At 44.8% G+C, this 27,582-nt stretch overlaps 1 protein-coding gene across 5 annotated transcripts in view; it reads left to right on the top strand.

Annotated features, from left to right (window-relative positions):
* Window positions 1–27,371, top strand: part of pum1 (pumilio RNA-binding family member 1) — a 69,853-nt gene extending 42,482 nt beyond the window's left edge. For all 5 annotated transcript variants that reach the window (XM_080787037.1, XM_080787034.1, XM_080787036.1 and 2 more), the window contains exons 13-23: window positions 340–474; window positions 3,556–3,921; window positions 8,661–8,912; window positions 11,413–11,695; window positions 14,387–14,516; window positions 15,421–15,555; window positions 18,289–18,426; window positions 20,314–20,439; window positions 21,024–21,145; window positions 21,659–21,851; window positions 24,853–27,371. In XM_080787037.1, coding sequence (XP_080643163.1) covers window positions 340–474; window positions 3,556–3,921; window positions 8,661–8,912; window positions 11,413–11,695; window positions 14,387–14,516; window positions 15,421–15,555; window positions 18,289–18,426; window positions 20,314–20,439; window positions 21,024–21,145; window positions 21,659–21,851; window positions 24,853–24,984 — 2,012 coding nt within the window. In that variant the 3' untranslated portion in view covers window positions 24,985–27,371. The remainder of the gene's footprint in view (window positions 1–339; window positions 475–3,555; window positions 3,922–8,660; window positions 8,913–11,412; window positions 11,696–14,386; window positions 14,517–15,420; window positions 15,556–18,288; window positions 18,427–20,313; window positions 20,440–21,023; window positions 21,146–21,658; window positions 21,852–24,852) is intronic.
* Window positions 27,372–27,582: the final 211 nt, after the last annotated feature.

Raw genomic sequence — 27,582 nt, 5'->3', positions numbered from 1 at the left:
TGTGAAAGCACTGAATACAGTGCACCCGGCCGAGACCACTTCGTTGGTCTCGGGTGCGGACAAATCAAGGCCAATGTGAATCATTGCCAGGCGATCGTATCGGGGAACGGGTTCGAATCAATCGGACTCTGTGTGAATCTGCCCTAAAGGTTCTGTCAGACGGGGAGCACGTGAAGCAGGCGCGTACAAAATATCCTTCTCATTGAAAATTAATTACTAGTTGCGTCTGAACCTTTTGTCTTGTGAGGACCATGAAAAACAGTCCTCACAACATCTTATTTCTCGTGAGGACATTCGGTCCTTAATGTTTGACGTGTGTGTGTGTGTGTGTGTGTCCAGGCTACCCCGTGCTGGCCCCTGCAGCCTACTACGACCAGACCGGAGCCCTGGTGGTCAACACTGGACAGAGGGGGGGTCCCGTACGCCTCATGGCGCCCGCCTCCGTCATCATATCGCCCTCTGCAGCACAAGCAGGTAAACACAGTTCTTAACAATGCTCTGAACACCATAGCGTCCCTCTGGATGTGGATGTTTTCTCTTCCTCTATGTGGCCGTGAGGCCTCTAATCATATGTGACTAAATTTGACTGAGGGACTGCCATTGGATTTATTTTAGAATTTTCGGAATCATAGCTTCAAAAGCAGGGAATCATAGCTTCACATTGACATGTTGGTTGTTCAGTTTGACCCACCAGTTTTGGAGATATGGCTTATAGAGTAATAATGTCTTGCAGAAAACGGAGAGTTGATAAAACAGGCTTGAAAGGTTCACTTCTGTGGTCTCTAACATTACACCTATAGCTACATGTTTAAGCATTTATTTCATATTTACATGTCTTCTGTGGTCTCTAACATTACACCTATAGCTACATGTTTAAGCATTTATTTCATATTTACATGTCTTCTGTGGTCTCTAACATTACACCTATAGCTACACGTTGAAGCATTTATTTCATATTTACATGTCTTCTGTGGTCTCTAACATTACACCTATAGCTACATGTTTAAGCATTTATTTCATATTTACACGTCTTCTGTGGTCTCTAACATTACACCTATAGCTACATGTTTAAGCATTTATTTCATATTTACATGTCTTCTGTGGTCTCTAACATTACACCTATAGCTACATGTTTAAGCATTTATTTCATATTTACATGTCGACTTCAGCTCTGACATTTGTTTCAGACATGCTCTAGTATGTGAATATGAACAAATTTTTGACGCATATGATATGAGATTTTGTCGCATTTTACAAATACATAGTACAAGCTCACCACGCAAAACACATTGCGATGCACTGTGAGCTTATAGCTCTGCGATTTTTTTAAAATGGCATATAAATATTCAACGGTACCAATAAAAGTATTAACAGGCTTGTGAATAAATTATAACCAGATATAACCTTGGCAACATTTCCTGAAAAGTAAATCGCTTTTGGAAATACGAGAGTTTCAGCTGGCGGTGGCGTTTTTATATACGGAGAACGAGCGAATTAATGCATGGCAGTAAAATGTAAAAGCAGTCGTTCTTTGGATGAACGGCTGTAAAATGTAAAAGCAGTCCATTCTTTGCACAACAATGCTTGTGAAACCCCCTCCGTCCTCCGTCTCCAAAGGTCCGTGATCAGGTGACAAAACTATTGTTCTGCATGTTTCTTTTCCCCCATATCTTTACCTCTCTCTCATCGCCGCTGGGACGTGATACGGGGATGATTTAGTGCCCGTTGACAATACGGCTTTGGCCATTGATTTATTGTTTTGCTGCTGGGGTTGGACCCTAGTTTACATTTTACACCTCTAGTTTACACCTAGAGAAGGCGACACAGGGTGCAGCCACACACTCAAACACGTGCACATGACACACGCACACATTCACTTTCACTTTTGCAAGCGTGCGAGCCCGTGTGCAGAAGAAATACCTTCATCCACTCCCTCAGGGAGAGTAGGTGGATCTTAACACATGATGGGACAATGGAAAGACCCCCTCAGTCCACAGCTCAAATGTCAGTAAAAAGATAACAATGGGACAGAAAACAGCTTCTCATATTGGTTTAGTTTCCCATGAGTGATTTGATCTCCTTAAATGTATAACTCGGTGTATTCCAAATTCCCTCGACAAGTCTCCGATTAGATTATTTTGTTGTTGAAAGATTTGGTCCTATCGGAAACATTTTCACGGCTTTTGGTGCATATCTCTATTCTCCAATTATCACTGTCAGTGTCTGGAGAACTGTACCTATAAAGAGCTTACAGTAGATCCAGGTTACCTGTTTATTTATGTTTAAATTCAAAAAATGCATACAAGACCTTCCGTCTTCTTTTCACAATTTTTTCCGTGTTACTTCGGACATTCACTCCTACCCCACAAGGCAAAGAGATCATTTTGAATTACCCTATTGTCGCACGTCCAAACATCAATCTTTCATCAAATTTAGAGGCCCCTCATCTATGGAACTCCCCTAGATAGTAGATGCTTCACTTAAATCCTCATTATCCTTGCCAATATTAAAAAAACATCTAAAGAAATATCTTATTCTTTCCTCTCTGTAGATTACATGTTTTACCTTGATGCGTTATATTTTCTTTTGTGTGTTTTGTTGTTGTATTGTTTATTTCTGTTTTCTGTGCAGTCTGTTTTTATTTTTTCTTTACTGCACAGCTGCCCCCCCTTTGCCAACTTGTAGATTTATGTACTGTTCTTTATGAACTTTTAATTTTTTAAACCAATGACCTCTTCCTTCAGGAAAGGATTCCATATAAGCCTTCTGGCTTCTTCCTTTCCTTGCATTGTATTTTTGTTTCTTTGATATGTTATTGTCTATTTTTTGTACTATATGCTAAATAAATAAACCAAACCAAAACCAGGTCACGTGACATCATCGTGTAGTAAAAGTCAATATATTTGGCTGAAACTAGCTAATGTCTAACCAACGAGCTCACACAATGCACCGGGAGTTTGTAGGTCTGCTATTATCGCTAAATATGGATCTGTGGGTGTCAGGGTTCGTGCGGTTAAAGATTGCCTAACACGGCCTTTCACCTAAATAGAATATCGCCCAGTCGGTCACCACCACGCGTGACTTCACAATACTGTACTTTGTGTACAGGTGCGATGTTGATTTTGACGGATTTTTTATTTATTTTTAGTTTGTCACATTTTTGATCACCTGGAATATTTTAGTGTTTTGGTCCCGGGCCTTGATGCCGTCGTAATGGCTGATTTTACACAACCCATTCTGACCTGAGATCAGATTGGGTTCATCAGACCAGTGTGTGTCCAGTGGAAACCTCGTATGAATCTGATCTCAGGTCAGAATGGGTTAATGCCCTGCGATAATTCTGCCCGGCAACAATGATGTGGTCTCTCTCTCTCTGTCTGGCTGGAAACCTTGTATCTCCAAAAAGGTTACTTTTCAGAAACTTGACCGATGGCAACGATATACTGTATATAACGTGAAGAACAATGTACTAAAACCACAACGTCATCCTCTCTCTCTCTCTCTCTCTCTCTCTCTCTCTCTCTCTCTCTCTCTCTCTCTCTCTCTCCCGTATAGTGGCGGCGGCCGCGGCCTCGGCGGGCGGGGCCAACGGCGGCCTGGGGGGCGGCGCCAACGGGCCGTTCCGCGCCATGCAGCAGCAGCAGCAGCAGCACCAGCAGCACCAACAGCAGCAGCAGCAGGGCTGCAGCCCCGGGGGCCCCGGGGGGCCCGGGCCCATGGGCGGCAGCTCCTTCTACGGCTCCTCGTCGCTCGGCTCCTCCTCCCAGCAGAGCTCCTCGCTCTTCTCCCAGGGCGGGGGGGTGGGCCCGCCGCAGGGCCCCGGGGGGCCCCCCGGCTCCGCCGCCTCGCTGGGCTTCAGCCAGCAGGGGTCCTCGTCCCTCGGGGCCACGCTGGGAGCGCTGGGAGGCTTCGGCACCGCAGGTAACTGGGATAATATTAATATTAATAATCTTTATTGTTCCCCGAAAGGATGGTCGTCCTCACAGACTGTTCAACGCCATAGAGCAGGGGTGGGGCAACTGGTGGCCCCCAGGGGCCACATGCGGCCCCCGCACCTTCACTTAATGCAGCCCTCGGGTTAAAAATAGTGATATAGTATTTTTTTCAGCTGTTTACAATTCCAAACAAGCAAACATGACCCGCTTTTTTTATGTCCAATGTGTTTGGATTTAGTTCATGAAGTTAACATAACTATAACTATAACTAAATCCATTTGAAATTAAATTAAAAGGTTATTTTTCATCATTCCAATAAAAGAAATTGGAAAAAAAAATGAAGCACAAAAATAAAAAAAACTCTGTCCCTAGAGTTTCACACAGAGATGAATAAATCATCTCTGGCCTGCAACTGGGAACTGCTGCCCTCTGCTGTCCTCTCCTCTGCCACTGCAGCTGTATCTGTTGTCAAGCTTCTCAACTCGGTGTATCGAGTGAGAGAGATATTCCGACATCGATAATAGTCGGGGCACCCTCATGGATTGGATTCAAGTTCTCTGCAGTCGTCAAGACTGATTTCACTCATTTGGGTTCCGTAGAAGGGGGTGCATACTTAGTTTAGACTAGTCATTGGTTAGACATGGGTTAAGGTTATAGGTTTAGGTGTGCTGCCCCGTGGGAGGTTAGGTTTAGGGTGAGGGTTTGAGATAGGTCGTAGGACTAATGACTGGTCTAACTAATGACTAGTCTAAACCAAATACTGTCTAAACTAAGTACTGCACCCCCGTAGAACCCTGTGGAAGCACACTGCCCACCGAAAACAGCAGATCTACAAGCCTTGTAGATAGGTTATTTATTGGTTATTTTCCGTTATTTATTGGTTATGTTAAGTTTAAGGCATATTTCAAGCGATCAAACTAGCAATTTGGAAGCAGTATAGCTTCCATGAACATGAGGAAAAACAGAGGACAGAGGTTGTAAAAGCTGGTTGGATGGATGTGGAACTGTAGCAGCAACATAGAATCAAAATGTAAAACAAAATCATCGTTAACCTTCAGTAATGAGATTTTATGTTTGCTTCATTCCACGAGGACTACAACATTTATTTGAGAGGCACATAAAAGTGTGTCAGTGAAGTATTGTGAATGAAAGAGGATATTACAACATCTGGACCATTAGTGGATACTGGAACAGCCAATTGGCTTATCTTTTGGCAGCCTGATGAATGGCATCAAAGGAAGAATGGGGGGGTTGTATAGAGCGCCGCAGTCCCTCCCCCTTTCAGAAAAACCAGGAAATGAAACCCCAATGCATTCTCCCATCGGCACTTCTTTCTTCTATTTAATTTATTTAAAGACGGTTATACGCCGCGGACAAAGCCAACTCGGATCGTGACAAATCATGACAATGAACACAATGTTTTGGGGCTGATCAAATAATTTATAAGACGAAAAACAAAACAAATAGTGTTGTGTCTCCTGACTTTCTTTTCTTCTTTCTATAATGATTTGATCGGCCCCAAAACATTGTGTTCATTGTCATGATTTGTCACGATCCGAGTTGGCTTTGTCCGCGGCGTAACCGTCTTTAAATAAATTAAATAAGAAGTGCCGATGGGAGAATGCATTGGGGTTTCATTTCCTGGGCCACTCGTTTTTCTGAAAGGGGGAGGGACTGCGGCGCTCTATTGTAGGACGAAATCGCCGTAGTCATCCGTAGGCGACGACGAATGAAAGAGAATTTAAACCGTTTAAAAAAAACCCTCTTAAGCCTGTTAATAGAGCACCGAAGTCTGACGTCACTTTCAGTAGAGGGCGTCAGTCCCCAGGTTCATGTATTTTTTTTGTTGAAAATCGCCATAGGAGGATTTTTAGATTGCTTCATATGTCATCCCGGCCGCTTCACTCATATGGATATGAAGAATCAACTGACTGAGAGAAAACGCTAATGTTACCGCTGCTGAATTAGTTACATTTTCGCTAGAAGCAGACTGTATCATTATATGAGTGACTGACTGTCGCAAACGATACAGAGACACCTCCCTGACAATAACGCAGAGACAGCTTGTTTATGTTTGGACCACAACGCTTATAGTAGGCGATATTAAGATCACCCCATGTTATTCTCCATAGAGAAATTACTTCTGTGAACCAGGGGAATCGAAGGGATGAGCGAGTTACGTCAGGACTTCGGTGCTCTATTGCCAACAAGTTTGAAGTTGGGGACACATAGTCAATATAGTCATTTTTATCAAATACAACATCTTCCCCCCCCCCCGTAGGCTACATGTATTTTTTATTGTTATGTGGCTGCATACTGTTTGCTTGGATGGAAACTATCAGTGTCTATGCACACATCGACTAGCGGGTGCTTTTAAGATATTTATGGGGCTTTTTCCTGCCTTTTATTGATAGGTTGAAAGTAGACTGACAGGAAATGGGGGGGAGAGAGATGGGGGTGGGGGGGGGGATCGCAGCCTAGTCTGCACCTGTCCAAAATTCATAAATAACTTCTACTGGATCACTTGTCCACTAGCCTGGGGTCCACCTACTGTATGCTTTCTATGGCATAGGATCCGCTGGGAGAATCTATAGACGCAGCTGCGCGACACAAGACTAATTAATTAGAGCGACAGAGAGGTGTGTGTGTGACTGTGTGTGTGTGTGTGTGTGTGTGTGTGTGTGTGGCGAGGAGACCTGATGGGGAATGCCAGGTGAATACAATTAACTCCGTTAGTCTGCTGCTGGCTGTATTTGGTCAAATTGGAACGGACCGAGATTAATTGAAAGTGTGTGGAGGTTATCAAAGCGCGTAACCTCGTCAACTGTTGACCGAAAAAAAAGAAAGAAAAAAAAAACGCTTGCGGGACAAAATGTTTAATAACCTACTAAATCACTTCAAAGTGGGAACAATCTGTTGCACTGGAGGCCGTTTGGGGCCCGTTCTCAACCCTGAAGAATGGGTCCAACTGTCCTCGGGTCAGCGGGTGCCAGGTTCTGCGAGTGTGTAATAAATAAGCACTCGGAGGTTTATGAAAACGAGACCCAAACTACGGTAGTGACTGTAGAATACATGAGCACTTTTAAAACTGCGGCTGTTTGAAGATGGCCGACCTACAATCAATCAATGCGACGCGCTGTGAGCTTGTAGATCTATTATTGAAAAATCGTGAAAATGTGGCGCAAATCATTGAATATATAATTCTTTCAGAGCGAACATTTTTATCTCAAATCTTTCCTGGAACAACATATTTTCAGATGGGGGGTCGGCGGTGAATTACATATAATTGTTGGGGTCCTTGACATGAAATATTGAGCACCCACTGACGTAGAAACATAGGTTTTTCAGAAAACACAATTTTAGCTTTTATTTAATCCAGGGGTTGTCAACCAGTGGTCCGGGGACCACCAGTGGTCCTTGAGGAGGTTCCAGGTGGTCCTCGGCTAAATGATGGAGAGTTGGTAACCAAATGGACCCTTAGATTTTAACTCTTGAGAGCGTAAAATGAAACGTCCAAATGGTTTAATTTTACGCTCTCAAAAGTTAGATTATTGGTAATATTCTGCATCAGTTAATTTATAATAAGTCTACACAACTAGAGTATAAGAATTGTTGTTTTGATCATCGTTTACCTGCTATCTCTCCTAAATGGTACCAACATTAATACAGCATGGAACTGTGGACAAAATCTTAACCAACAATAACAACAAATATTCTACATTTTGGTTCTAACTGGAGAGGCTAAATGTCATTCAAAATGGTGGTCCGCTCTGTGGCTCAAATGCCCAATAAATAAATAACAATGGGCCTTGATACAAAAAGGCTTGAAAAACCCATTTGGTTTTAAGCATTATGTTGTGCTTTAGCTGTTGAAAAATAGCAGATCTACAAGCTCATATGAACTTGTAGGTCTGCTATTTTTGAAAAATCGTGAAAATGTGCCTGAAATCTTTGAATAATATATTCTTTCACAGTGAGTTTTTAACTCAAATCTTTGCTACTGGGAGGGTCCCTGGGACAACATATTTTCAGATGGGGCGGGTGGGCGGCCAATGTCATTATATATATTCGGGTCCTTGACATCAGCAAGATTTGTGAGTTTCTGTGATAGGAGAAGGATATCAAATGGAACACAACCACCCTAAAGACTAATCATTGTGTATATTCCTGCAACTATACCTGCATCGAGTGACCTCGGTACATATAGAAGTTGATCTATTGTAGATTCTAGACCTTCAAAAGTACATAATTTTTGTTTTGATTGTATCGCTGTATTGTTGTATTGTTTCTTTCTGCTTTGGCAACGTAAACGTAATGTTTTCTCATGCCAATAAAGCTCCTTTGAATTGAATTGAAAATTGAGAGCTATAAATGTCATCAAAATGGTGACATTTCAAAATGCCCAATAAATAAAGAATGGGCCTTGATACAAAAAAATCACACACGTGTGAACTGAGTGGTGCAATCCCCCCCCCCCCCCCCTCTCTCTCTCTCTCTCTCTCTCTCTCTCTCACTCTCACTCTCTCATTAGAGACACAGCACTACCCCTCTCTCTGTTTCTGGCGCCCCCTACTGGTATAAATAAGTCACATACTCGTGCTCATTCAGGTACACAAACAAACAGGTACACGAACATTGCTGGTTGTAGGAGTGGTTGCACCACTCAAAAAAAAAAGACTTGAAAACCACTGATTTTAATCTGTGTGCACTTCTGTCTCCCCCTAGTGGCCAACTCCGGCGGCGGCAGCGGCTCCCGGCGGGACTCCCTGACGGGCAGCAGTGACATGTACAAGCGCACGCCCTCCAGCCTCACTCCCATTGGCCACGGCGGCTTCTACAACGGCACGCTGGGCTTCAGCTCCTCCCCCGGGCCCGTGGGCATGCCCCTGCCCAATCAGGGGCCCTCGCACTCCCTCACGCCCCCGCCCTCCCTGTCCAATCACAGCTCGTCGTCCAACCTCAACCTCAGCACTTACGGTACGTAAAGTGACGTGACGTGACTGGGGGGCAACTTTTTGTAACCCATTTCTGACCTGAGATCAGATTCATACGAGGTTTCCACTGGACACTACACTGGTCTGATTAACCCATTCTGACCTGAGATCAGATTCATACGAGGTTTCCACTGGACACTACTACACTGGTCTGATTAACCCATTCTGACCTGAGATCAGATTCAGACGAGGTTTCCACTGGACACTACTACACTGGTCTGATTAACCCATTCTGACCTGAGATCAGATTCTATAAAAATGTCAGTCGTTCTTCGATTTTTCAAAAATAGCAGACCTACAAGTTCGTAGTGCGCCACTCGGTGGCACGCTATGAGCTTGTAGATCTGCTATTTTTCAATAGCTAAAGCATAACATGATGCTGACACCAAAATGGGTTCCCGTTCAGAATGGGTTTATATACATTTATATGTATTTTTGATTACTTGAATGCTGATATTACTTGAATAGCAGATATACAAGCTTACAGCGCGGCACCGAGTGCCGCGCTGTAAGCTTGTATATCTGCTATTTTTGAAAAATCGTAAAAATGTAGCTACAATCGGTCGTTGTAGCCAGGCGCACCACAGTCGTTATTTGTAGTGGCAGCACCGGTGCTACCAATTATATTTTTAGGTTGCAAAGATAAAAAAATTCAGGCGCATTTGCGACCAAAATGGTCGCAATTTCGAGCCCTGTGGGTGGCATTCCTTAGGTGTGCTTTATATGCTGTCACCTATAGCGGCAGTAATAAAGTTAAGTAGGGGTCCGGGGACCCCCAGAGGGGACTTTGACGGGTTCCAGGGGGTCCCCAGAAAAAATGGTTAACATAGCATGACAATAGTTTGAACCACTTGTATCCATTCACACAGTACGTTGGCCATTCAAAAATAGCAGATATACAAGCTCATAGCGCGGCACTGAGTGCCGTGCTGCAAGCTTGTATATCTCTCTGCTATTGTCGTAGCGCAATTGTTTTGAATAATATATTCTTTCAGAGCGAGCGTTTTTTAACTCAAAAGCTTTCAGACACTTTGTATCCATTCACACAGTACGTTGGCCATTCAAAAAACAGCAGATCTACAAGCTCGCTTTTGGACATTTCTGGAAAACGTATCGAAAATGTTTTTTAAACATAAATCTTCTCTTCTTGGGGGGGGGGGTCCCTGGTCCCCTGGGCACGAAGCCTTTTCAGATGTGGGTCCACTCCACGGTACTAAATCAATTTGGGGCGTCCTTGACCTTGACGTGAAAATGTTTGAGAACCACCCTGAGCGCCCGGCCCGCCATGTCTTTTCAACTGTATTTTGGGAACGCTGAATTTCCAGGAAAGCGGTTGCGCCTCTCTCTCTCTCTCTCTCTCTCTCTGCCAGTTCCCAGTTCCAGGGGCAGACGGACGGCTTTTGGCTCCCCCTGGTTTAGGTTCATTAATCCCTGGCAGGACGGGTTACGACCACTAATTGGGTATTTTAATCGCCCCCGTGGCCAGAGGCCAGATGGCCTTCAAGGGTAGTCTCACCTCGACACATCTCTCGCTAAAACTAACATTATGCAACATGGTTTTTTAACACATTCTTTTGGTGTTTTTCAAGCATTCTGTTATACTTTAGCTATTGAAAAATAGCAGATCTACAAGCCCTAAATGGTTTTAAAGGCCTACTACGCAGATTGATAGGAAAGGGCCTACTGTAAACTAACATTATGCAACATGGTTTTAACCCATTTAGACCTGAGCTCCATTCTACAAAATGACATTCTATGAAGTTTTATGAAAACCTCATGTTTTCTATGTCAGTGGTGCTCAAACTATTTCACGTCAAGGACTCCCCATAGAATAGAGTAGAATATATATTCAAATATTTGCGTCACATTTTCACATCTAAAAAAAAAAAACGATTGTGTGCACACCTTTGAAAAATGAATAAATATTGAAGTTGTGGTAAACTATTTTACAACATTTTTATTGTAATTCTTTTATTGAAGATATCAATCAGATAATTGTTGTTCATCAGGCTGTTTTTTATTTATTCATGACATTAGTCGTGATAAATGTGACGCTAGTTTTAGTTTCATCATCAATTAGAAAAAGATAGTGATTTTGGTATTGAAAAATAACAGATCTACAAGCTCATAGCGCAGCACAGAGTGCCGCTCTATGAACTTGTAGGTCTTCTATCTTTGTAAAATCTTGAAAATGTAGCTCAAGACTTTGAATGATGATGAACAAACGTTTTTAACTCAAATCTTTGCCTCTGAGAGGTTCCTGGAACAACATATTTTCAGATGGGGGGTCGGCGGCATATTACAGATAATTTTTGGGGTCCTTGGCATGAAATATTGAGAACCACTGATATATAAACATGAGGTTTTTCAAGAAATTGTCATAATTTAGAATGGGTTAAAGTGTCAAATGCTGATTTATTAGTGTATCGCGATAAACGATAATAACGACTATCGTCTCATCTCTACCCCCTCCCCCCCCATAGGAGGCCTGACCAATGGCAGCGGGCGCTTCATCTCGGCGGCGCCGGGCGCCGAGGCCAAGTACCGCAGCGCGGCGGCCGGCGGCGGCTCGGGAGGCTCCTCCCTCTTCTCGCCGTCCAGTCAGCTGTTCCCCTCGTCGCGGCTCCGCTACGGCATGTCCGACGTGATGCCGTCGGGACGCTCCCGCCTGCTGGAGGACTTCAGGAACAACCGCTACCCCAACCTGCAGCTCCGGGACATCGCCGGGCACATCATGGAGTTCAGCCAGGACCAGCACGGGAGCAGGTACTGATGCGTCATTTACTGTGAGAGGGTTATCTAATAGTCCAATAAACAGGCTGTACACTTAAATCATGGACTCACAAGATCTGGCTTATTTTAATGATTGCCCATACTTATCCCAAATTGAATGGTCATGTGATATGCATGTGAACAGCAAATACATAGATGGAAGCAAATGCGACCTGTTACGTCACGAATCAGATTCGATCATATCAGTCCGCTGATCGGGGCGCCACTTGAAGTGCAGGCCATAGAGGGGTCGTCTGTCCTGGAGAACTCTGACGTGTCTCTACTTTTTCAGACACTATATAGAAATCTTTCTGTCCCTCTGTGACCTTGCTTGAGCACAGCTAGGGAGCACCCACTCTTATGAGTAATGGTAACTGTTACGATGGGTGCGTTCGGAAGTTCGCACTGATGTGCCCTCTTGTTGTTCGTTTATTCAGTGCACTCATCGGTGCATTGTCATTCTTTACTTTTTTCTTTTTTTGTGGAAACTGCGTATTTGCACTTAGGCCATACAAGATGTTTCATTCATCCGTGATGCTGCGTTCACACGGCCCAATGCAAAGATACAGTCTGCCATTCATTTTCAATGGAAGCCAGCGACATGAGCATGCAAAGATTCATCTGACGCTTCTTGTACTAGCTGCTGCAAAAGCTACAACAGCTACAAAGCTACCAAAATAGCTGGAGTCAACTTCAGCTACAAAGCTACAAATACGCTGTGTATCTTTTGCATCTGCCCGGGTGAACGCAGCATTAGGATATGTCTAGAGAACAGTGGGAGCCTATGTCTAGGCTCCTCCCACCTATGGTTTAATTATAAAGCTTTATTATTATTATTTAGCTTTATTTTAGCATGAAGCACTTACAGTAGAAGTACAGTACGTCTGTGACGCATTGAGAGCTCGTGGATAGGCTGCTTACAGTTATTGTTTTACGTCGATCAGCGCATTGGAAGTAGTTACTTGAACAGAATCGGAAGCATATCTTCCATACAATCTTAATAGTCTCGCATATTTCATGTAAAAGCCCTGATCTGTGATTCCTTCACCTGGAGTTTGGCAGTACATGGAGCAGCAGGAACAATATTACAAAAGGAAAAAACATAATTTTACTTTACATAATAATTGTGTAAATCCACTGTAGGAAATGGCTGCATTAAAGGGCTTTGGTGATATTTTATTTAGCTTTCATATCCATGAGAATGCTTGGCCACCAGGCAGCAGCCCTGGGCTGTTGAAACACTCCAGGAGAGGGACTAGGAGGTTGTTCCAGACCCTGTAATAACTCTCTGTGTTTCTTTTGGACTTCATCTTCCTCCTCCTCCTCTGGAATGCCCCAGTAATGCACCATGACGTTCTGTCTGCCACATTCCAAACATTCTCCCTCCTATCCGTTCCCCTCCTCCTCCTCTCTCTCTCTCTCCCCTGGGCTCTGCCCTCTTAAACTCCGCTCGCCCTCACCTTTCCATCTGCCTTTACTCTGGCTTGCAGCATCAAGCTGTTTCCCTCTGCGTCCCTCCTCGACCTCCTCCACCCGGCCGTAACACTTTAGTTGACCTACGGTACATATGATGACCATGCACACTTATCTTGCTTTTGAGGTGAAACCTGACATACAACAGCCCGTTTTTTAATAGCCACCTAGTCGTCAATGGGAGTCTCTCTCTCTCTCTGTCTCTCTCTCTCTCTCTCTCTCTCTCTCTCTCTCTCTCTCTCTCTCTCTCTCTCTCTCTCTGATGACATCTTCCTCATGCGTCTTGTCTTGACAATTTCGTCAACAAATAAAAACTAGACTAAAATGTTAGGAAGGGAACTAGTGGACAAGAGATCCAGTATAGTAACATTTCAGGTGACTAAAAATGTGACTAAAACACCACGGTGTCTGTTGTGTGTCTCTGTCTCCTCCAGGTTCATCCAGCTGAAGTTAGACTGTGACTAAAACACCACTGTGTCTGTTCTGTGTCTCTGTCTCCTCCAGGTTCATCCAGCTGAAGTTAGACTGTGACTAAAACACCACTGTGTCTGTTCTGTGTCTCTGTCTCTCCTCCAGGTTCATCCAGCTGAAGTTAGACTGTGACTAAAACACCACTGTGTCTGTTCTGTGTCTCTGTCTCCTCCAGGTTCATCCAGCTGAAGTTAGACTGTGACTAAAACACCACTGTGTCTGTTCTGTGTCTCTGTCTCCTCCAGGTTCATCCAGCTGAAGTTAGACTGTGACTAAAACACCACTGTGTCTGTTCTGTGTCTCTGTCTCTCCTCCAGGTTCATCCAGCTGAAGTTAGACTGTGACTAAAACACCACTGTGTCTGTTCTGTGTCTCTGTCTCCTCCAGGTTCATCCAGCTGAAGTTAGACTGTGACTAAAACACCACTGTGTCTGTTCTGTGTCTCTGTCTCTCCTCCAGGTTCATCCAGCTGAAGTTAGACTGTGACTAAAACACCACTGTGTCTGTTCTGTGTCTCTGTCTCCTCCAGGTTCATCCAGCTGAAGTTAGACTGTGACTAAAACACCACTGTGTCTGTTCTGTGTCTCTGTCTCTCCTCCAGGTTCATCCAGCTGAAGTTAGACTGTGACTAAAACACCACTGTGTCTGTTCTGTGTCTCTGTCTCCTCCAGGTTCATCCAGCTGAAGTTAGACTGTGACTAAAACACCACTGTGTCTGTTCTGTGTCTCTGTCTCCTCCAGGTTCATCCAGCTGAAGTTGGAGCGGGCCAGCTCGGCCGAACGCCAGCTCGTCTTCAGCGAGATCCTGCAGGCAGCGTACCAGCTCATGGTCGACGTCTTCGGAAACTACGTCATCCAGAAGTTCTTTGAGGTGTGTGTGCGTGTGTGTGTGTGTGTGCAGGGGGTTATTATAACTAGGTTGTGGGAATCTTATTAAATTCCTCTCAATATGTAGAACGCCTTTTTAGCTGCAGCTGCAGATTAAGAGGGGATTTAGCGCAGGGCTTATGTTGGTGTTTGGCAGTAGTGGAAAGCAACTTAAGTGTACATTTATTCATGTGCGGGTGGGAGTTCTGCTCTGGTTTTAGCTTATTATTTAGTAGTTCCGGTCATTTTGTGGGGGGGCACAGGGGGCCACGCAGTAAAAGTAAATTAATCCACAAAACTAACGTAATTTGTATTGTTGACCTATTTCTAAAATATTAGCACGACTTTCGTTCAACTTTGACCCCTCTATCACATTGGAACTATTGTTTGGGCGTAGTGATATTATGGACACAAAAAACATAGTTCTGTGTAGTAGTTTTTGCCACTCAGTAGGCGTTCCTGCATAACTTCCTGGTTTGATGATGATGTCACGCGCATAACCCTCTATATAAGATTACCGTGTCAAAATTAAATATAATGTGTTTGTCACGGATTTTTCTATTGGCATTAAAATGATGAATTAAACATGTGAATAGTGCAGGTAGAAGGCACAATCCACTGTTAACCCATTCTGACCTGAGAGATCAGATTTGTAAAATTGTCTTCTACATCCTGAGAGTTTTCTGAAAAAGCTATGTTTCTATGTCAGTCGTTTTTTTTCCAATAATAGCAGACCTACAAGCTCGTAGCGCGCCACTCGGTGGCGCGCTATGAGCTTGTAGATCTGCTATTTTTCAATAGCTAAAGCATAACATAATTCTAACACCAAAAGGGGTTAATTAGGGTGGCCATAAGAGGATTTTTAACATAATTTTTTAACTTTTCCCCCCATCTCTCCCCCCCACCAGTTTGGCAGCCTGGACCAGAAGCTGGCGTTGGCCGAACGCATCCGAGGCCACGTGTTGTCCCTGGCGCTGCAGATGTACGGCTGTCGGGTCATCCAGAAAGCCCTGGAGTTCATCCCCTCAGACCAGCAGGTCATAGTGAGTACAACTCCCATTATAGATAGATAGAATACTTTATTGGCAGTTTAAGAAAATTACAGAAAGTGACATCATTTAAAAAAAAACGCCAAATGGGCTTAGACACAAAAAAGCCTTTGCTTGTTTCCATTGTGGTCCACTTTGTAACATGAAACTATACACATACATACTGTACAGACAAAACAACCATGGAACATATAATAAATAATCCTTATATATAAGGCTGGGAGCTATATACATAGGACAAGAGGTACCCTTAGAGAATAGTCCTGAGCATGGGAGGTGGGCTATCCAGGGTCGGAATCTAACTATGACCAGTGAGTGTGTAGATGGAGCCATGATTTCAGGTCTTTCCTAAATATTGCAATAGAATTTAGGGATTTCATTGCGTTTCTCCCACACGGGCATGTGGAGAAAAAAACGTTGCCATCTTTCGTATTCACATGTCCTTGAGGCCTATTTTAAGCGCTACTTTAAAGGAGAATTCCATGCTAGAATGCTTTTTTATCTTTCTTACCTTTCTTACCTTTCTTTCCCTGCTCCTGGCCTGACTTGTAAGAGCTAACAAGCAAATATACAATTTTACAATTTAGGTATAGGCGCCCACCTTCACTTAAAGGAGAATTCCATGCTAGAAGGCTTTCCTACCTTTCTTTGTAATTGTTACGTCCCCACCAAAGAGGTCCAGGTGTTTTTTTGTGCAAAAACTCCTTATTGGCTATTTCCCCTTCCAATGCTCAATGAATTGCATTGAATTGAATGGGAATTGAATGGGGCTATGGGGTGTTGTGCTAATTCGCTTATTTCCATCGAAATAAGTAGCCCCTGCTGCACAGGATCTGAGGCCAATTTTCCTAGACTAGGGCAACAGCAACTCGGTTACACTGTCAGTCACGACGTGTTGTAAGATTGGCTATTTCCGTTTAAAAAAACGCCTGGTAATTACATGCCCCAAATATTAGGGTTGCCCTTTCTGGGGCGAGAATTGATGGTTATGGAGGTGAGATATTGGATGTTAAGGTTGAGAAATGAATAAGTTTACATGTCCCGAATGACCCTCACAAGTAGTAATACAAGCTTTACAGCCCTCCTCTTTGATCAGTCCAAATCTGCACCCTCCATCGTTTAAATTCAGACTGCATAATCAATTCCTCTGAAATTACTATCAGTCTGCTATCAGAATGATGGAAGGCAAGCTAAAAACAAACTACCTCGATGTAACTGCAGGGGGCAGCATTGTTGTGATTTTGTCGACTAACACTATGAATTCACTGACGAAAACTAAGCTATGATGACTAATACTAGGACTAAAACACTAAAACATTGACTAAATTAGGACTAAAACTAAAAAAGTGTTTATTCCAAAGATTATGACTAAACTAAAATTTGCTGCCAAAAACAACACTGGCAGTGGTTCAGTGGTAGAGTGGCCGGTAGGGGCGGCCGGATGTTCGATCCCTGTGGGCTCCCCTCCCCCAGAGTTAGTGTCAAAGTGTCCTTGAGCAAGACTCTGAACCCCTAATTGCTCCCGATGTGCAGGTTGGTGCCTTGCATGGTTTCCGCCACCATCGGTGTGTGAATGTGTGTGTGTGTGTGTGTGTGTGTGTGTGTGTGAATGGGTGATATAGCACTGACGAAGGTCTTAGGACTGACATTTTTTAATTTCACTTTGAGCACAGATCACTTTATGAGCATGATAAAAATAAAAGGAAAGCATGTTTTCTTAAGTCTCGGTCTAAACGCTATATAAATGAACCGTTTACGTAGCTCAGCAGATCCCACCACTATACCCACGAGGCTGAGCGTCGCTCGCGCGAAAACCTCCTAATTGGCTATTCCTCGTCTTTAGATCGGAAACGCTGCCGTTTTAAAGCGGCGTGTTGTCCCTCACTCTGTCCCGTAGCACATTCCTACCACCATCAGTGTTTAACCCATTCCTACCCTTAGCATCATGTTATGCTTTAGCTATTGAAAAATAGCAGATCTACAAGCTCATAGCGCGCCACCGAGTGGCGCGCTACGAGCTTGTAGGTCTGCTATTTTTGGAAAAATCGAAGAACGACTGACATTTTTAGAATCTGATCTCAGGTCAGAATGGGTCAATCAGACCAGTGTGTGTCCAGTGGAAACCTTGTATGAATCTGATCTCAGGTCAGAATGGGTCAATCAGACCAGTGTGTGTCCAGTGGAAACCTCGTATGAATCTGATCTCAGGTCAGAATGGGTTAATGTGCCTCCCGGATCACAGGGCGTAGGACGTCTCTCTCTCTGCACGTGAACCATAATCAAATCCATATCTTCCTGGAAGTGGGAAATAATTTAGTTCACACCACGGGCGAGGGTAAAAGTGTGTGTGTGTGAAAGGAAATCCATGCCGTCTTATCCTGAGAGAACCTTGAAGTGTACATAATATCTCTTATCCTGAGACGACCTGGTGGTAACATAATAATATCTCTTACCCGGGTCTGTGTCGACTCGAAGAAATGAGACCCAGAAGTTGTTTGTCTAGAGTTTATGTTATGAGCTGCCATGAAAAATGCTTCCAGGCTGTGTTTGACTCCCCTGCGCTAACAAAGCGTTTCAACTCTCTCTGTCTCTGTCTCTCTCTCCCCCTCTCTCTCTCTCTCTCTCTCTCTGTGTCTCTCTGTCTCTGTCTCTCCCTCCCTCTCTCTCTCTCTCTCTCTCTCTCTCCCCCTCCCTCTCTCTCTCTCTGTCTCTGTCTCTCTCCCTCAGAGTGAGATGGTGCGTGAGCTAGACGGTCATGTGCTGAAGTGTGTGAAGGACCAGAATGGGAACCACGTGGTGCAGAAGTGCATCGAGTGTGTCCAGCCTCACGCGCTGCACTTCATCATAGACGCCTTCAAGGGACAGGTACTGTACCTACTGTACCCCCCCCCCTCCCCTCCACTCCCCCATTCTCCTCCTTCAAGGGACAGGTACTACCCCCCCGTTCCCCTTCTCCAGTGGAACATGTCTCCATCACACTCCATCTCTGTCTCCTTCCAAGGGGGGGTTGGAATGAGGAGCTTGTTAAGACACACACTCACTACGGCGTGGCTCTGTTGAGAGAGAAGGAGGGGAATCTAGACGCAGCTGCGCGACATGAGACTAATTAATTAGAGCGACAGAGAGAGAGGTGTGTGTGTGTGTGTGTGTGTGTGTGTGTGTGTGTGTGTGTGTGTGTACGGGTGTGCGTCAATTTAACAAAGGTGCAGACGATCAGAAATCAGCAGAGAGTGATCGACGTTTGCGCTGGAAATAAAATCGTCTGGGTTTCCGAGGCTATTACCTATAGTAATATTACCTATTACACAATGCCTAGTCCCCCCTCCCCTCCCAGGGATGGGACTGGGTTGCCATGGATACCTAGTCTCCCCCCCCAGGGATGGGACTGGGTTGCCATGGATACCTAGTCCTCCCCCCCCCTCCCCTCCCCTCCTCCCAGGGATGGGACTGGGTTGCCATGGATACAGCAGTCTCAGCACAGTGGCAGCAGCCACCTTCTCACCACTGCTGAAATGTCACATTAGCATTTGTGTGTGTGTGTGTGTGTGTGTGTGTGTGTGTGTGTGTGTGTGTGTGTGTGTGTGTCTTTTATAACAATGAGGGGGTATTTGTTTCAAAGCCTGGTGGGAGGTCCACCGTGTGTGTGTGTGTGTGTGTGTGTGTGTGTGTGTGTGTGTGTGTGTGTGTGTGTGTGTGTGTGTGTGTGCGCCAGTCACAGAGCCTCTACAGGCGCACACACACACACACACACACACACACACACACACAGCAGGAAGCTTTTCTTTTTCTACATTTTTCTTTTTTTTACTGAAATAGGATTTCAATAACATTTCAAAAGAGAACGTTAAGACTGTAGACAGAAAGGTGGGGCTGCATTCTAATCAATTTATTGCTGCAGGTTATTTATTTGACTTGTGTTCATAATAATTACCCATCCATCCATACAGTACACACAGTACACACGGCAGCCACAGCTTCCTCAAACAAACGGCTCAGAGTGGTGTTTGTTTGCGGAGCTCAAAGCACACCTGCTCTGCTCTGTGCCTTCAGGGATGAGGAGACCTGCCGTGTTTGTTGTCGACGCAGCACGCACGGCAAGATAATGACTTAATGCTTCTGGATCTCCTTCCACTGTGAGCTTGGAGATGGTTTTATTTTTAATGTGGCTATAATGATGATATGCCTCGACCTGGGTAGAGCAACGAACCGACCTCATGCTTCCTAGTAATATTACCTTTAACACAATCTGTACATAGGACGTCTAGAAGCGTCTTAGGGATTCGAACCGAGCTGTACATAAAGGCTGCCGTATGCTACGCTCTGGGCTCATATTATCTTACCGTTGACTTACATGTTAGCGCGTCGGAAAGAATGACTCGTCTCTCCTAATCCAGGGCGCTCTCCGTGGTGATGAATGGATCGATATACTATAGCGCTTCATTTCTGCTCCTCATCCGTCTCTCCCGCAAAATATGAACGCTTTTTGGATCATATATCGTATAAATGTAAATGATCGCAATGTAAGCTAGCAATGTAAAGTCAACTTTTTTTTAGTAGATTGTTTCCGGGTCATGGCTTTCAGAGTAAAAGCGCTGAGACAACCCCGGCCACCCTGAGCTTCTATTTTGAAGCACTTCCGGCACTGATTGTGTTTAACTGTCTCGTTGCAGGTGTTTGCTCTCTCTTATGTGTTTAACTGTCTCGTTGCAGGTGTTTGCTCTCTCTCTGATGTGTTTAACTGTCTCGTTGCAGGTGTTTGCTCTCTCCACACACCCGTACGGCTGCAGGGTCATCCAACGCATCCTAGAACACTGCCTTCCAGAACAGACCCTGCCTATCCTAGAGGAGCTCCACCAGCACACAGAGCAGCTGGTGCAGGTAAGATCTCTCTCTCTCTCTCTCTTTGTCACACACGTACACACACACACACACACACACACACACACACACACACACACACACACACACACACACACACACACACACACACACACACTTCTTCTTCGCCTGGACTGGACTGTAAACAAACACAAAATCTAATCATAAGATGAAGGTAAATGGTGCATTTATATAGCGCTTTAATCCAACACTTGACATAGATTGTGTTTTACATTCACCCATTCATTCACACACACATTCACACACCGATGACAGAGGAAACCATGCAAGGCACCAACCTGCACATCAGGAGCAATTAGGACGTTCAGAGTTCTTGCTCAAGGGCACTTGGCCACTAACTCTAACTAACTGGGAACCTTGCGGTTCTCCACCGGCCACTCTACCGCTGAGCCACTGCCGCCCCTAAGGCGAATGCAGTCGAACAAGAACCCACTTCTCCTAAAATCATCACATTCTTGGAACTTTCCTTCCTTCAAACTTGACTCGCCGCGTTGCTAACTGGGGTTGTCTCTGTGTGTGTGTGTGTGTGTGTGTGTGTGTGTGTCTGTGTATGTTGCGTACAGGACCAGTACGGTAACTACGTGATCCAGCACGTCTTGGAGCACGGCCGGGCCGAGGATAAGAGCAAGATCGTGGCGGAGATCCGAGGCAACGTTCTGGGCCTCAGCCAGCACAAGTTCGCCAGGTGAGAAGAGAGGAAAACATCTCATCTTATCTTATCTCATCTTATCTCCTTCCACCTGCATGACAGTGTGGACTAGGATCTTTGTTTTGTATGTCGCTTCACTCCAGCGTAACTTAGTAACAGTGGTGGAAGTACAATGTTGAGCTATTTGTACTGTTTCTTTATAAAAAAAAATATTTACCCAGGGAAGTAGCTGAGCACAGGTGCTCATTTTCAGCAACGCCCTGCACATAGAAACACACAGACACACACGTTAAAACCTGGGAGCTGACCAGTACAACCACAGTCTTAAATACTGCTGGCCACTAAGCAGCTCCACTGGAGCAGTTGGGGGTTCAGTGCCTTGCTCAAGGGCACTTCAGCGGTGTTACTTGAGTGTTTCCAATGTCCATTACTTCTACTCCACTACACTTTACTTTTGTTGTGTTGTGTCCCCCGACCTAATCTAGTTGCTCTAAGCTTAGACCGCTTAAAAAAACCTTATATTCATGTAAACCTCTCCTCCGCCAACAGCAACGTGGTGGAGAAGTGTGTGAGCCACGCCTCGCGGGCGGAGCGGGCCCTGCTCATAGACGAGGTGTGCAGCCTGACGGAGGGACCCCACAGTGCCTTGTACACCATGATGAAGGACCAGTACGCCAACTACGTGGTGCAGAAGATGATCGACGTGGCAGAGCCCACCCAGCGGAAGATCGTCATGCACAAGGTGGGCATCACGGGGGGGCCGGGGAATGGGTGGGCCTGGGGGATGGTGGACATGGGGGGAACAGAGTTTGCGTAACTCTTGTCTTTACTCTGGGTTAGACAAACCTCCACCAATAGTTTTTTCTATGTGATAAAACAATGTTTTAAAAAAAGAAAGAACCACTTCACCACTTTTCAACCTATCTTCATATAACCGGTCCTCACTAATAATCATGAAAAGATGGTGCCATTTTTCTCTACTCTGTCTGTGTCTCATAGGGAGGGGCTGTTGGGCAGTTCAGAAACCGTCCTCCAGTGACATCATCGATGATGGGGAATACAAGCTAATAGAAACTGCAGGCTTTCTAGTCCTGAAAAGTTGCAATGCGAAAATAGAAGCCATCGTTCTCACGATAATGAAAATCTAAACAGTTTTGTAAAAATAATCTTGTTTAAAAAACAAAATCTGCCTAATGATGATGTCACTGGAAGACGGTTTCTAAACTGCCCACACAGCCCTCCTATGAGACACAGACTGAGTAGACCGAGTTGGTTGAAAAGTGCTGAAGTGGTTCTTTAAATTGTGAGAGGGCGAGGTTTAGCTAAAGGTCCATTAGGGATTCAGTGTCTTGCTCAAGGACACGTGTGTGTGTGTGTGTGTGTGTGTGTGTGTGTTGAATTCGTTTGAGGAACTAGAACAGAATAACTTGTGTTTTCCCCGCTGTGTTTAAGTGAGATGTAATGGAACCCAGAGTCTCTGAACCGTCCGCTCATAGATGTAAAGGAACCTAGAGTCTCTGAACCGTCCGCTCATAGATGTAAAGGAACCTAGAGTCTCTGAACCGTCCGCTCATAGATGTAAAGGAACCTAGAGTCTCTGAACCGTCCGCTCATAGATGTAAAGGAACCTAGAGTCTCTGAACCGTCCGCTCATAGATGTAAAGGAACCTAGCGTCTCTGAAGCGTCCGCTCATAGCATAGAGACGTAAAGGAACCTAGAGTCTCTGAACCGTCCGCTCATAGCATAGAGACGTAAAGGAACCTAGAGTCTCTGAAGCGTCCGCTCATAGCATAGAGACGTAAAGGAACCTAGAGTCTCTGAAGCGTCCGCTCATAGCATAGAGTTGTAAAGGAACCTAGAGTCTCTGAAGCGTCCGCTCATAGCATAGAGTTGTAAAGGAACCTAGAGTCTCTGAACCGTCCGCTCATAGCATCAGAGATGTAAAGGAACCTAGAGTCTCTGAACCGTCCGCTCATAGCATCAGAGATGTAAAGGAACCTAGAGTCTCTGAACCGTCCGCTCATAGCATCAGAGATGTAAAGGAACCTAGAGTCTCTGAACCGTCCGCTCATAGCATCAGAGATGTAAAGGAACCTAGAGTCTCTGAACCGTCCGCTCATAGCATCAGAGATGTAAAGGAACCTAGAGTCTCTGAACCGTCCGCTCATAGCATCAGAGATGTAAAGGAACCTAGAGTCTCTGAAGCGTCCGCTCATAGCATAGAGATGTAAAGGAACCTAGAGTCTCTGAAGCGTCCGCTCATAGCATAGAGATGTAAAGGAACCTAGAGTCTCTGAACCGTCCGCTCATAGCATAGAGTTGTAAAGGAACCTAGAGTCTCTGAAGCGTCCGCTCATAGCATAGAGTTGTAAAGGAACCTAGAGTCTCTGAACCGTCCGCTCATAGCATAGAGTTGTAAAGGAACCTAGAGTCTCTGAACCGTCCGCTCATAGCATAGAGTTGTAAAGGAACCTAGAGTCTCTGAACCGTCCGCTCATAGCATAGAGACGTAAAGGAACCTAGAGTCTCTGAACCGTCCGCTCATAGCATAGAGTTGTAAAGGAACCTAGAGTCTCTGAACCGTCCGCTCATAGCATAGAGTTGTAAAGGAACCTAGAGTCTCTGAAGCGTCCGCTCATAGCATAGAGATGTAAAGGAACCTAGAGTCTCTGAACCGTCCGCTCATAGCATAGAGTTGTAAAGGAACCTAGAGTCTCTGAACCGTCCGCTCATAGCATAGAGACGTAAAGGAACCTAGAGTCTCTGAACCGTCCGCTCATAGCATTTCAGTTTGAGTTTCAAGGTTGGGATGTTCGTCTCAAGCTTTGAGACGTGTGTACTTATCCTCTCTGGTCACGCAGCTTCCTTCCACTTAGTTTGGTTTCTGTATCCTTATCGACGCGTCTCCTCCCCCCCCCACCGGGATCTTATCGACCCGTCTCCTTCCCCACCACCAGGATCAATACGAAGCACAATCTTTTACAGGTGTTTTCGTTTGGGGCCTCGTGTGGAGCAGTGTTTGAGAATTCGTCGACTAAATGTTCGTCAACTGCCTTTTTTTCCCCACTGACGAAAACTAAATGGAAACTTAAAGAAAACTAAGCCATGAGGACTAAAACTATGACTAGATATACTGACAAGTTCGTCACAACAAATAAAAACTAGGTTAAATGTTAGGAAGGGACTAGTTGCGGACGTAGAATACGCACATCGACAGGCTGGGTGCTGGACTGATGCATAGTTAAAGAGCGTCATAAGCATGCGCCCTTCCTGCGCTGGAAGTAGCAGATCTACAAGTCATCTACCCATCGCAATGCACAGTACTTTGGGCTTGTACATCTGTGTTTTTCCCCGCAGTTTAGTTGAATTATATCGATTCACAACTTTAGGACCACTAGGCTACTACTATATTCGGTGATATATTTCGGCTTATTTGAGCCGAAACCAAATAGACCGAAAATATTTTTTTTTGCCATTTTCGGCCGAATATTTTCGGTAGACGAATTTTCGGTGCATCCCTAACGGTTTGTCTCTCTCTCTCTCTCTCCCCCTCCTCCCTCTCTCTCCCCCTCCTCCCCTCTCTCTCCCCCTCCTCCCTCTCTCTCCCCCTCCTCCCTCTCTCTCCCCCTCCTCCCCTCTCTCTCCCCCTCCTCCCTCTCTCTCCCCCTCCTCCCTCTCTCTCCCCCTCCTCTCTCTCCCCCTCCTCCCCCTCCTCCCCCCTCTCTCCCCCTCTGACCCCCAGATCCGACCTCACATCTCCACCCTGAGGAAGTACACGTACGGCAAACACATTCTGGCCAAGCTGGAGAAATACTACATGAAGAATGGCGTTGACCTGGGGCCTCTGTGTGGCCCCCCCAACGGCATCATGTAAAACCTGGGGGCCTCTGTGTGGCCCCCCCAACAACGGCATCATGTAAAACCTGGGGGCCGCTGTGTGGCCCCCCCAACAACGGCATCATGTAAAAAAAAAAGAGAAAACTCAAACGGAATACCCAATTAAATCATGTCTTTACTACCCAAATACTGTATATATATTTATATACAAAATGTATACAGTATGCCCCCACCTCCCCTATATATATATACCCTTCCCAACACTTACAGTATGGTCAACACATCGACGATTCTCTGAACACTTGACCCCTTGACCCCACATAACCGCCAACCACCGCCAGTTCCCACAGGGAGGGAGGGAGGAGGGAGGAGGAGCCCAACCTGGCAACCTAAAAAAAGAAAAACCCTCGCGAAAAATACAGGCAGCCTTTTGGTTGAGTTTTAGCCTCCCCCTCCCCTCCCTCCCCCTCCCCCCCCCCCCCCTCCTGGGGTTGGGGAGGGGAGGGGCGGAGGGGAGGGGAGGGGGGTGGGGTGGTGAGGGGAGGGGGTGAGAGACCCCCCCCCCCCCCCCCCAAACAAACACACTCTTCTCCTTCCACTCACTGACACTTTTTTGTCATTTTTCGTCGTTTTGAATAAACTTAGAAAAAAAACCATTTCACTTTTTTGCTACTGCTGCACATACACACACACACACACATACACACACACACACACACTACAAGTATGCACATACATATTGTATACACAACAAGGCCTCTCTGTCGCCAGAGTTATCTATCTACCACTATGATATTGAGAAAGTTATTTAATTTGTTCCCACATCATAGACAGACACACGCGAGCGCACGCACACACACACACACACACACACACAACACACACACTGCGCACGCCATCGGCTAACCAGCAGACAGATCATTTAGCATGGGAGATTAGTTTTTTCTGGTCTTGCTTCTATAAATATAAAAGTGTATACTTGGTGTAGACCTTTGCATATATATATATATATATATATATAAATATATATATAAAACTTTGTAGTTTTTTCTGGTTTTTGATGTTGAATCTGTATCTATAATGTATCCTAGTTCTAGTGACCACATACTTCTGACTGTATAATTGTACATTTGTAAACCCTTGTAATGTAAAAGTGCTTTACCACCGTTTTTTGGTATGAGATGAAAAAAGACGAAAAAAAGGCGAAAAAAAATATAAACTTCACTGAGGCGGGATAAAAAATACAAAAAAAAAAAAAACATCTTTAGAAGGAAAAAAAAAAAAAAGAACCCTGTGCATTTCAGTGTATATTCTCACCCCCTTGGTTGTGACATATGAGTTGTTGTATATTGTAAATTGTAATATCAATTTTTTTTGTTTTTTTTTTTGGGTTTTTTTTTTTTGGTTTTTGAAAATGCCCTTTCTATACAGCGTAGTACTTGTACAAAGATCCGCCATTGCTCGGTTTTATCTTTATCTCGGTCGCGGCTTAAATTAAAAAGAGGTTGATTTCTTTTTTTTTGTTTTGTTGTTCTCTCTCTCTCTCCTGGCGACTCTTTCCCCGATTTAGAAAACGTTTACGTTTGAGCTTGATTTCTTACTTTGGTCACACGTCGAGTCGGGGTGTCGCGTCGTAACTGAAAATATCCCCGATATCCCAACAACCTTTTTACAATATTATTTTGCTAAGCTTGTAGATCGTCTTTTTTGCGGCGGCGCGCGACACGCGACCAGGTACAAAAAATCACCATGTCTTGAGTCTCTCCTCCTCATTGACGCTTCCTTTTTGGACTCTTTTCTCCTCTTTTTTTTTTTGTTTTTAGTTATTTTTATAAGAAGAATGATGATTTTACCCTTCTCGCAAAGTGCGTACGTCGTGGATGTGTGCGTGTTCAGAGGGGGGGGGGGGGGGGGTGGTAGGATTGCGCTCGCTTGGAGAAATTTGTCCACAGGTCGGGAGTCGGGACCGTTCCCCCCCCCCCCCCCCCCCCAATCCCGCCTGCGCAGCGCTCCACGTTTTGATGAAGTGGCGCTCTTTTTCAGAAGGGGTGGGGGTGTGGGGGGGTGGAAAAATGAAAACATTGTACAGAGGAGCCTTTTTTTTTGTGTGTATTCTTTTGGCATTTCTCTAGTGCTATAAGTGCTGTATCATAACTGTCATACTGTCCTCTTTTTTGGGTGTGAGGCCACGCCCCCCCCACGCCACGCCACGGCACCATGTACATTTTTTTGGAAAAAGCAGCCTTGTGTATATTTACTACTCGGAGCACACACTGTAACCATATGTGTATAGTTAACAGAAAACCTGTGTATGCTTCTTGCCTGGGCAACTATTTTTTGTAACTCCTGTTGTAGATTGTCTCTCTCTAAACAATTGTGTGATTTATTTTGAAACAAAAAACCTGAACAAAAAAAATCTTTCAAAATTTCACCGTTGTCTCGAGTGGAGTGATTTTAAATTTTGTGTGATTTTAATTATGCATCTTGTTGTGAATATGAAGGTTTTTATTTTGTGTGTGTGTGTGTGTGTGTGTGTGTGTGTGTGTGTGAGTGTGAGAGTGAGAGAGACTGACCTCGATAGTAGTGCTGATCTTGGCAGTAAATTTGGATTTTTAGTTTTAGTCATGGTCTATTG

The sequence above is a fragment of the Protomyctophum bolini genome, assembly GCF_963924005.1.
Source record: "Protomyctophum bolini genome assembly, chromosome: 17".
NCBI lineage: Eukaryota > Metazoa > Chordata > Actinopteri > Myctophiformes > Myctophidae > Protomyctophum > Protomyctophum bolini.
This window is presented reverse-complemented; position numbering and strand designations above follow the sequence as displayed.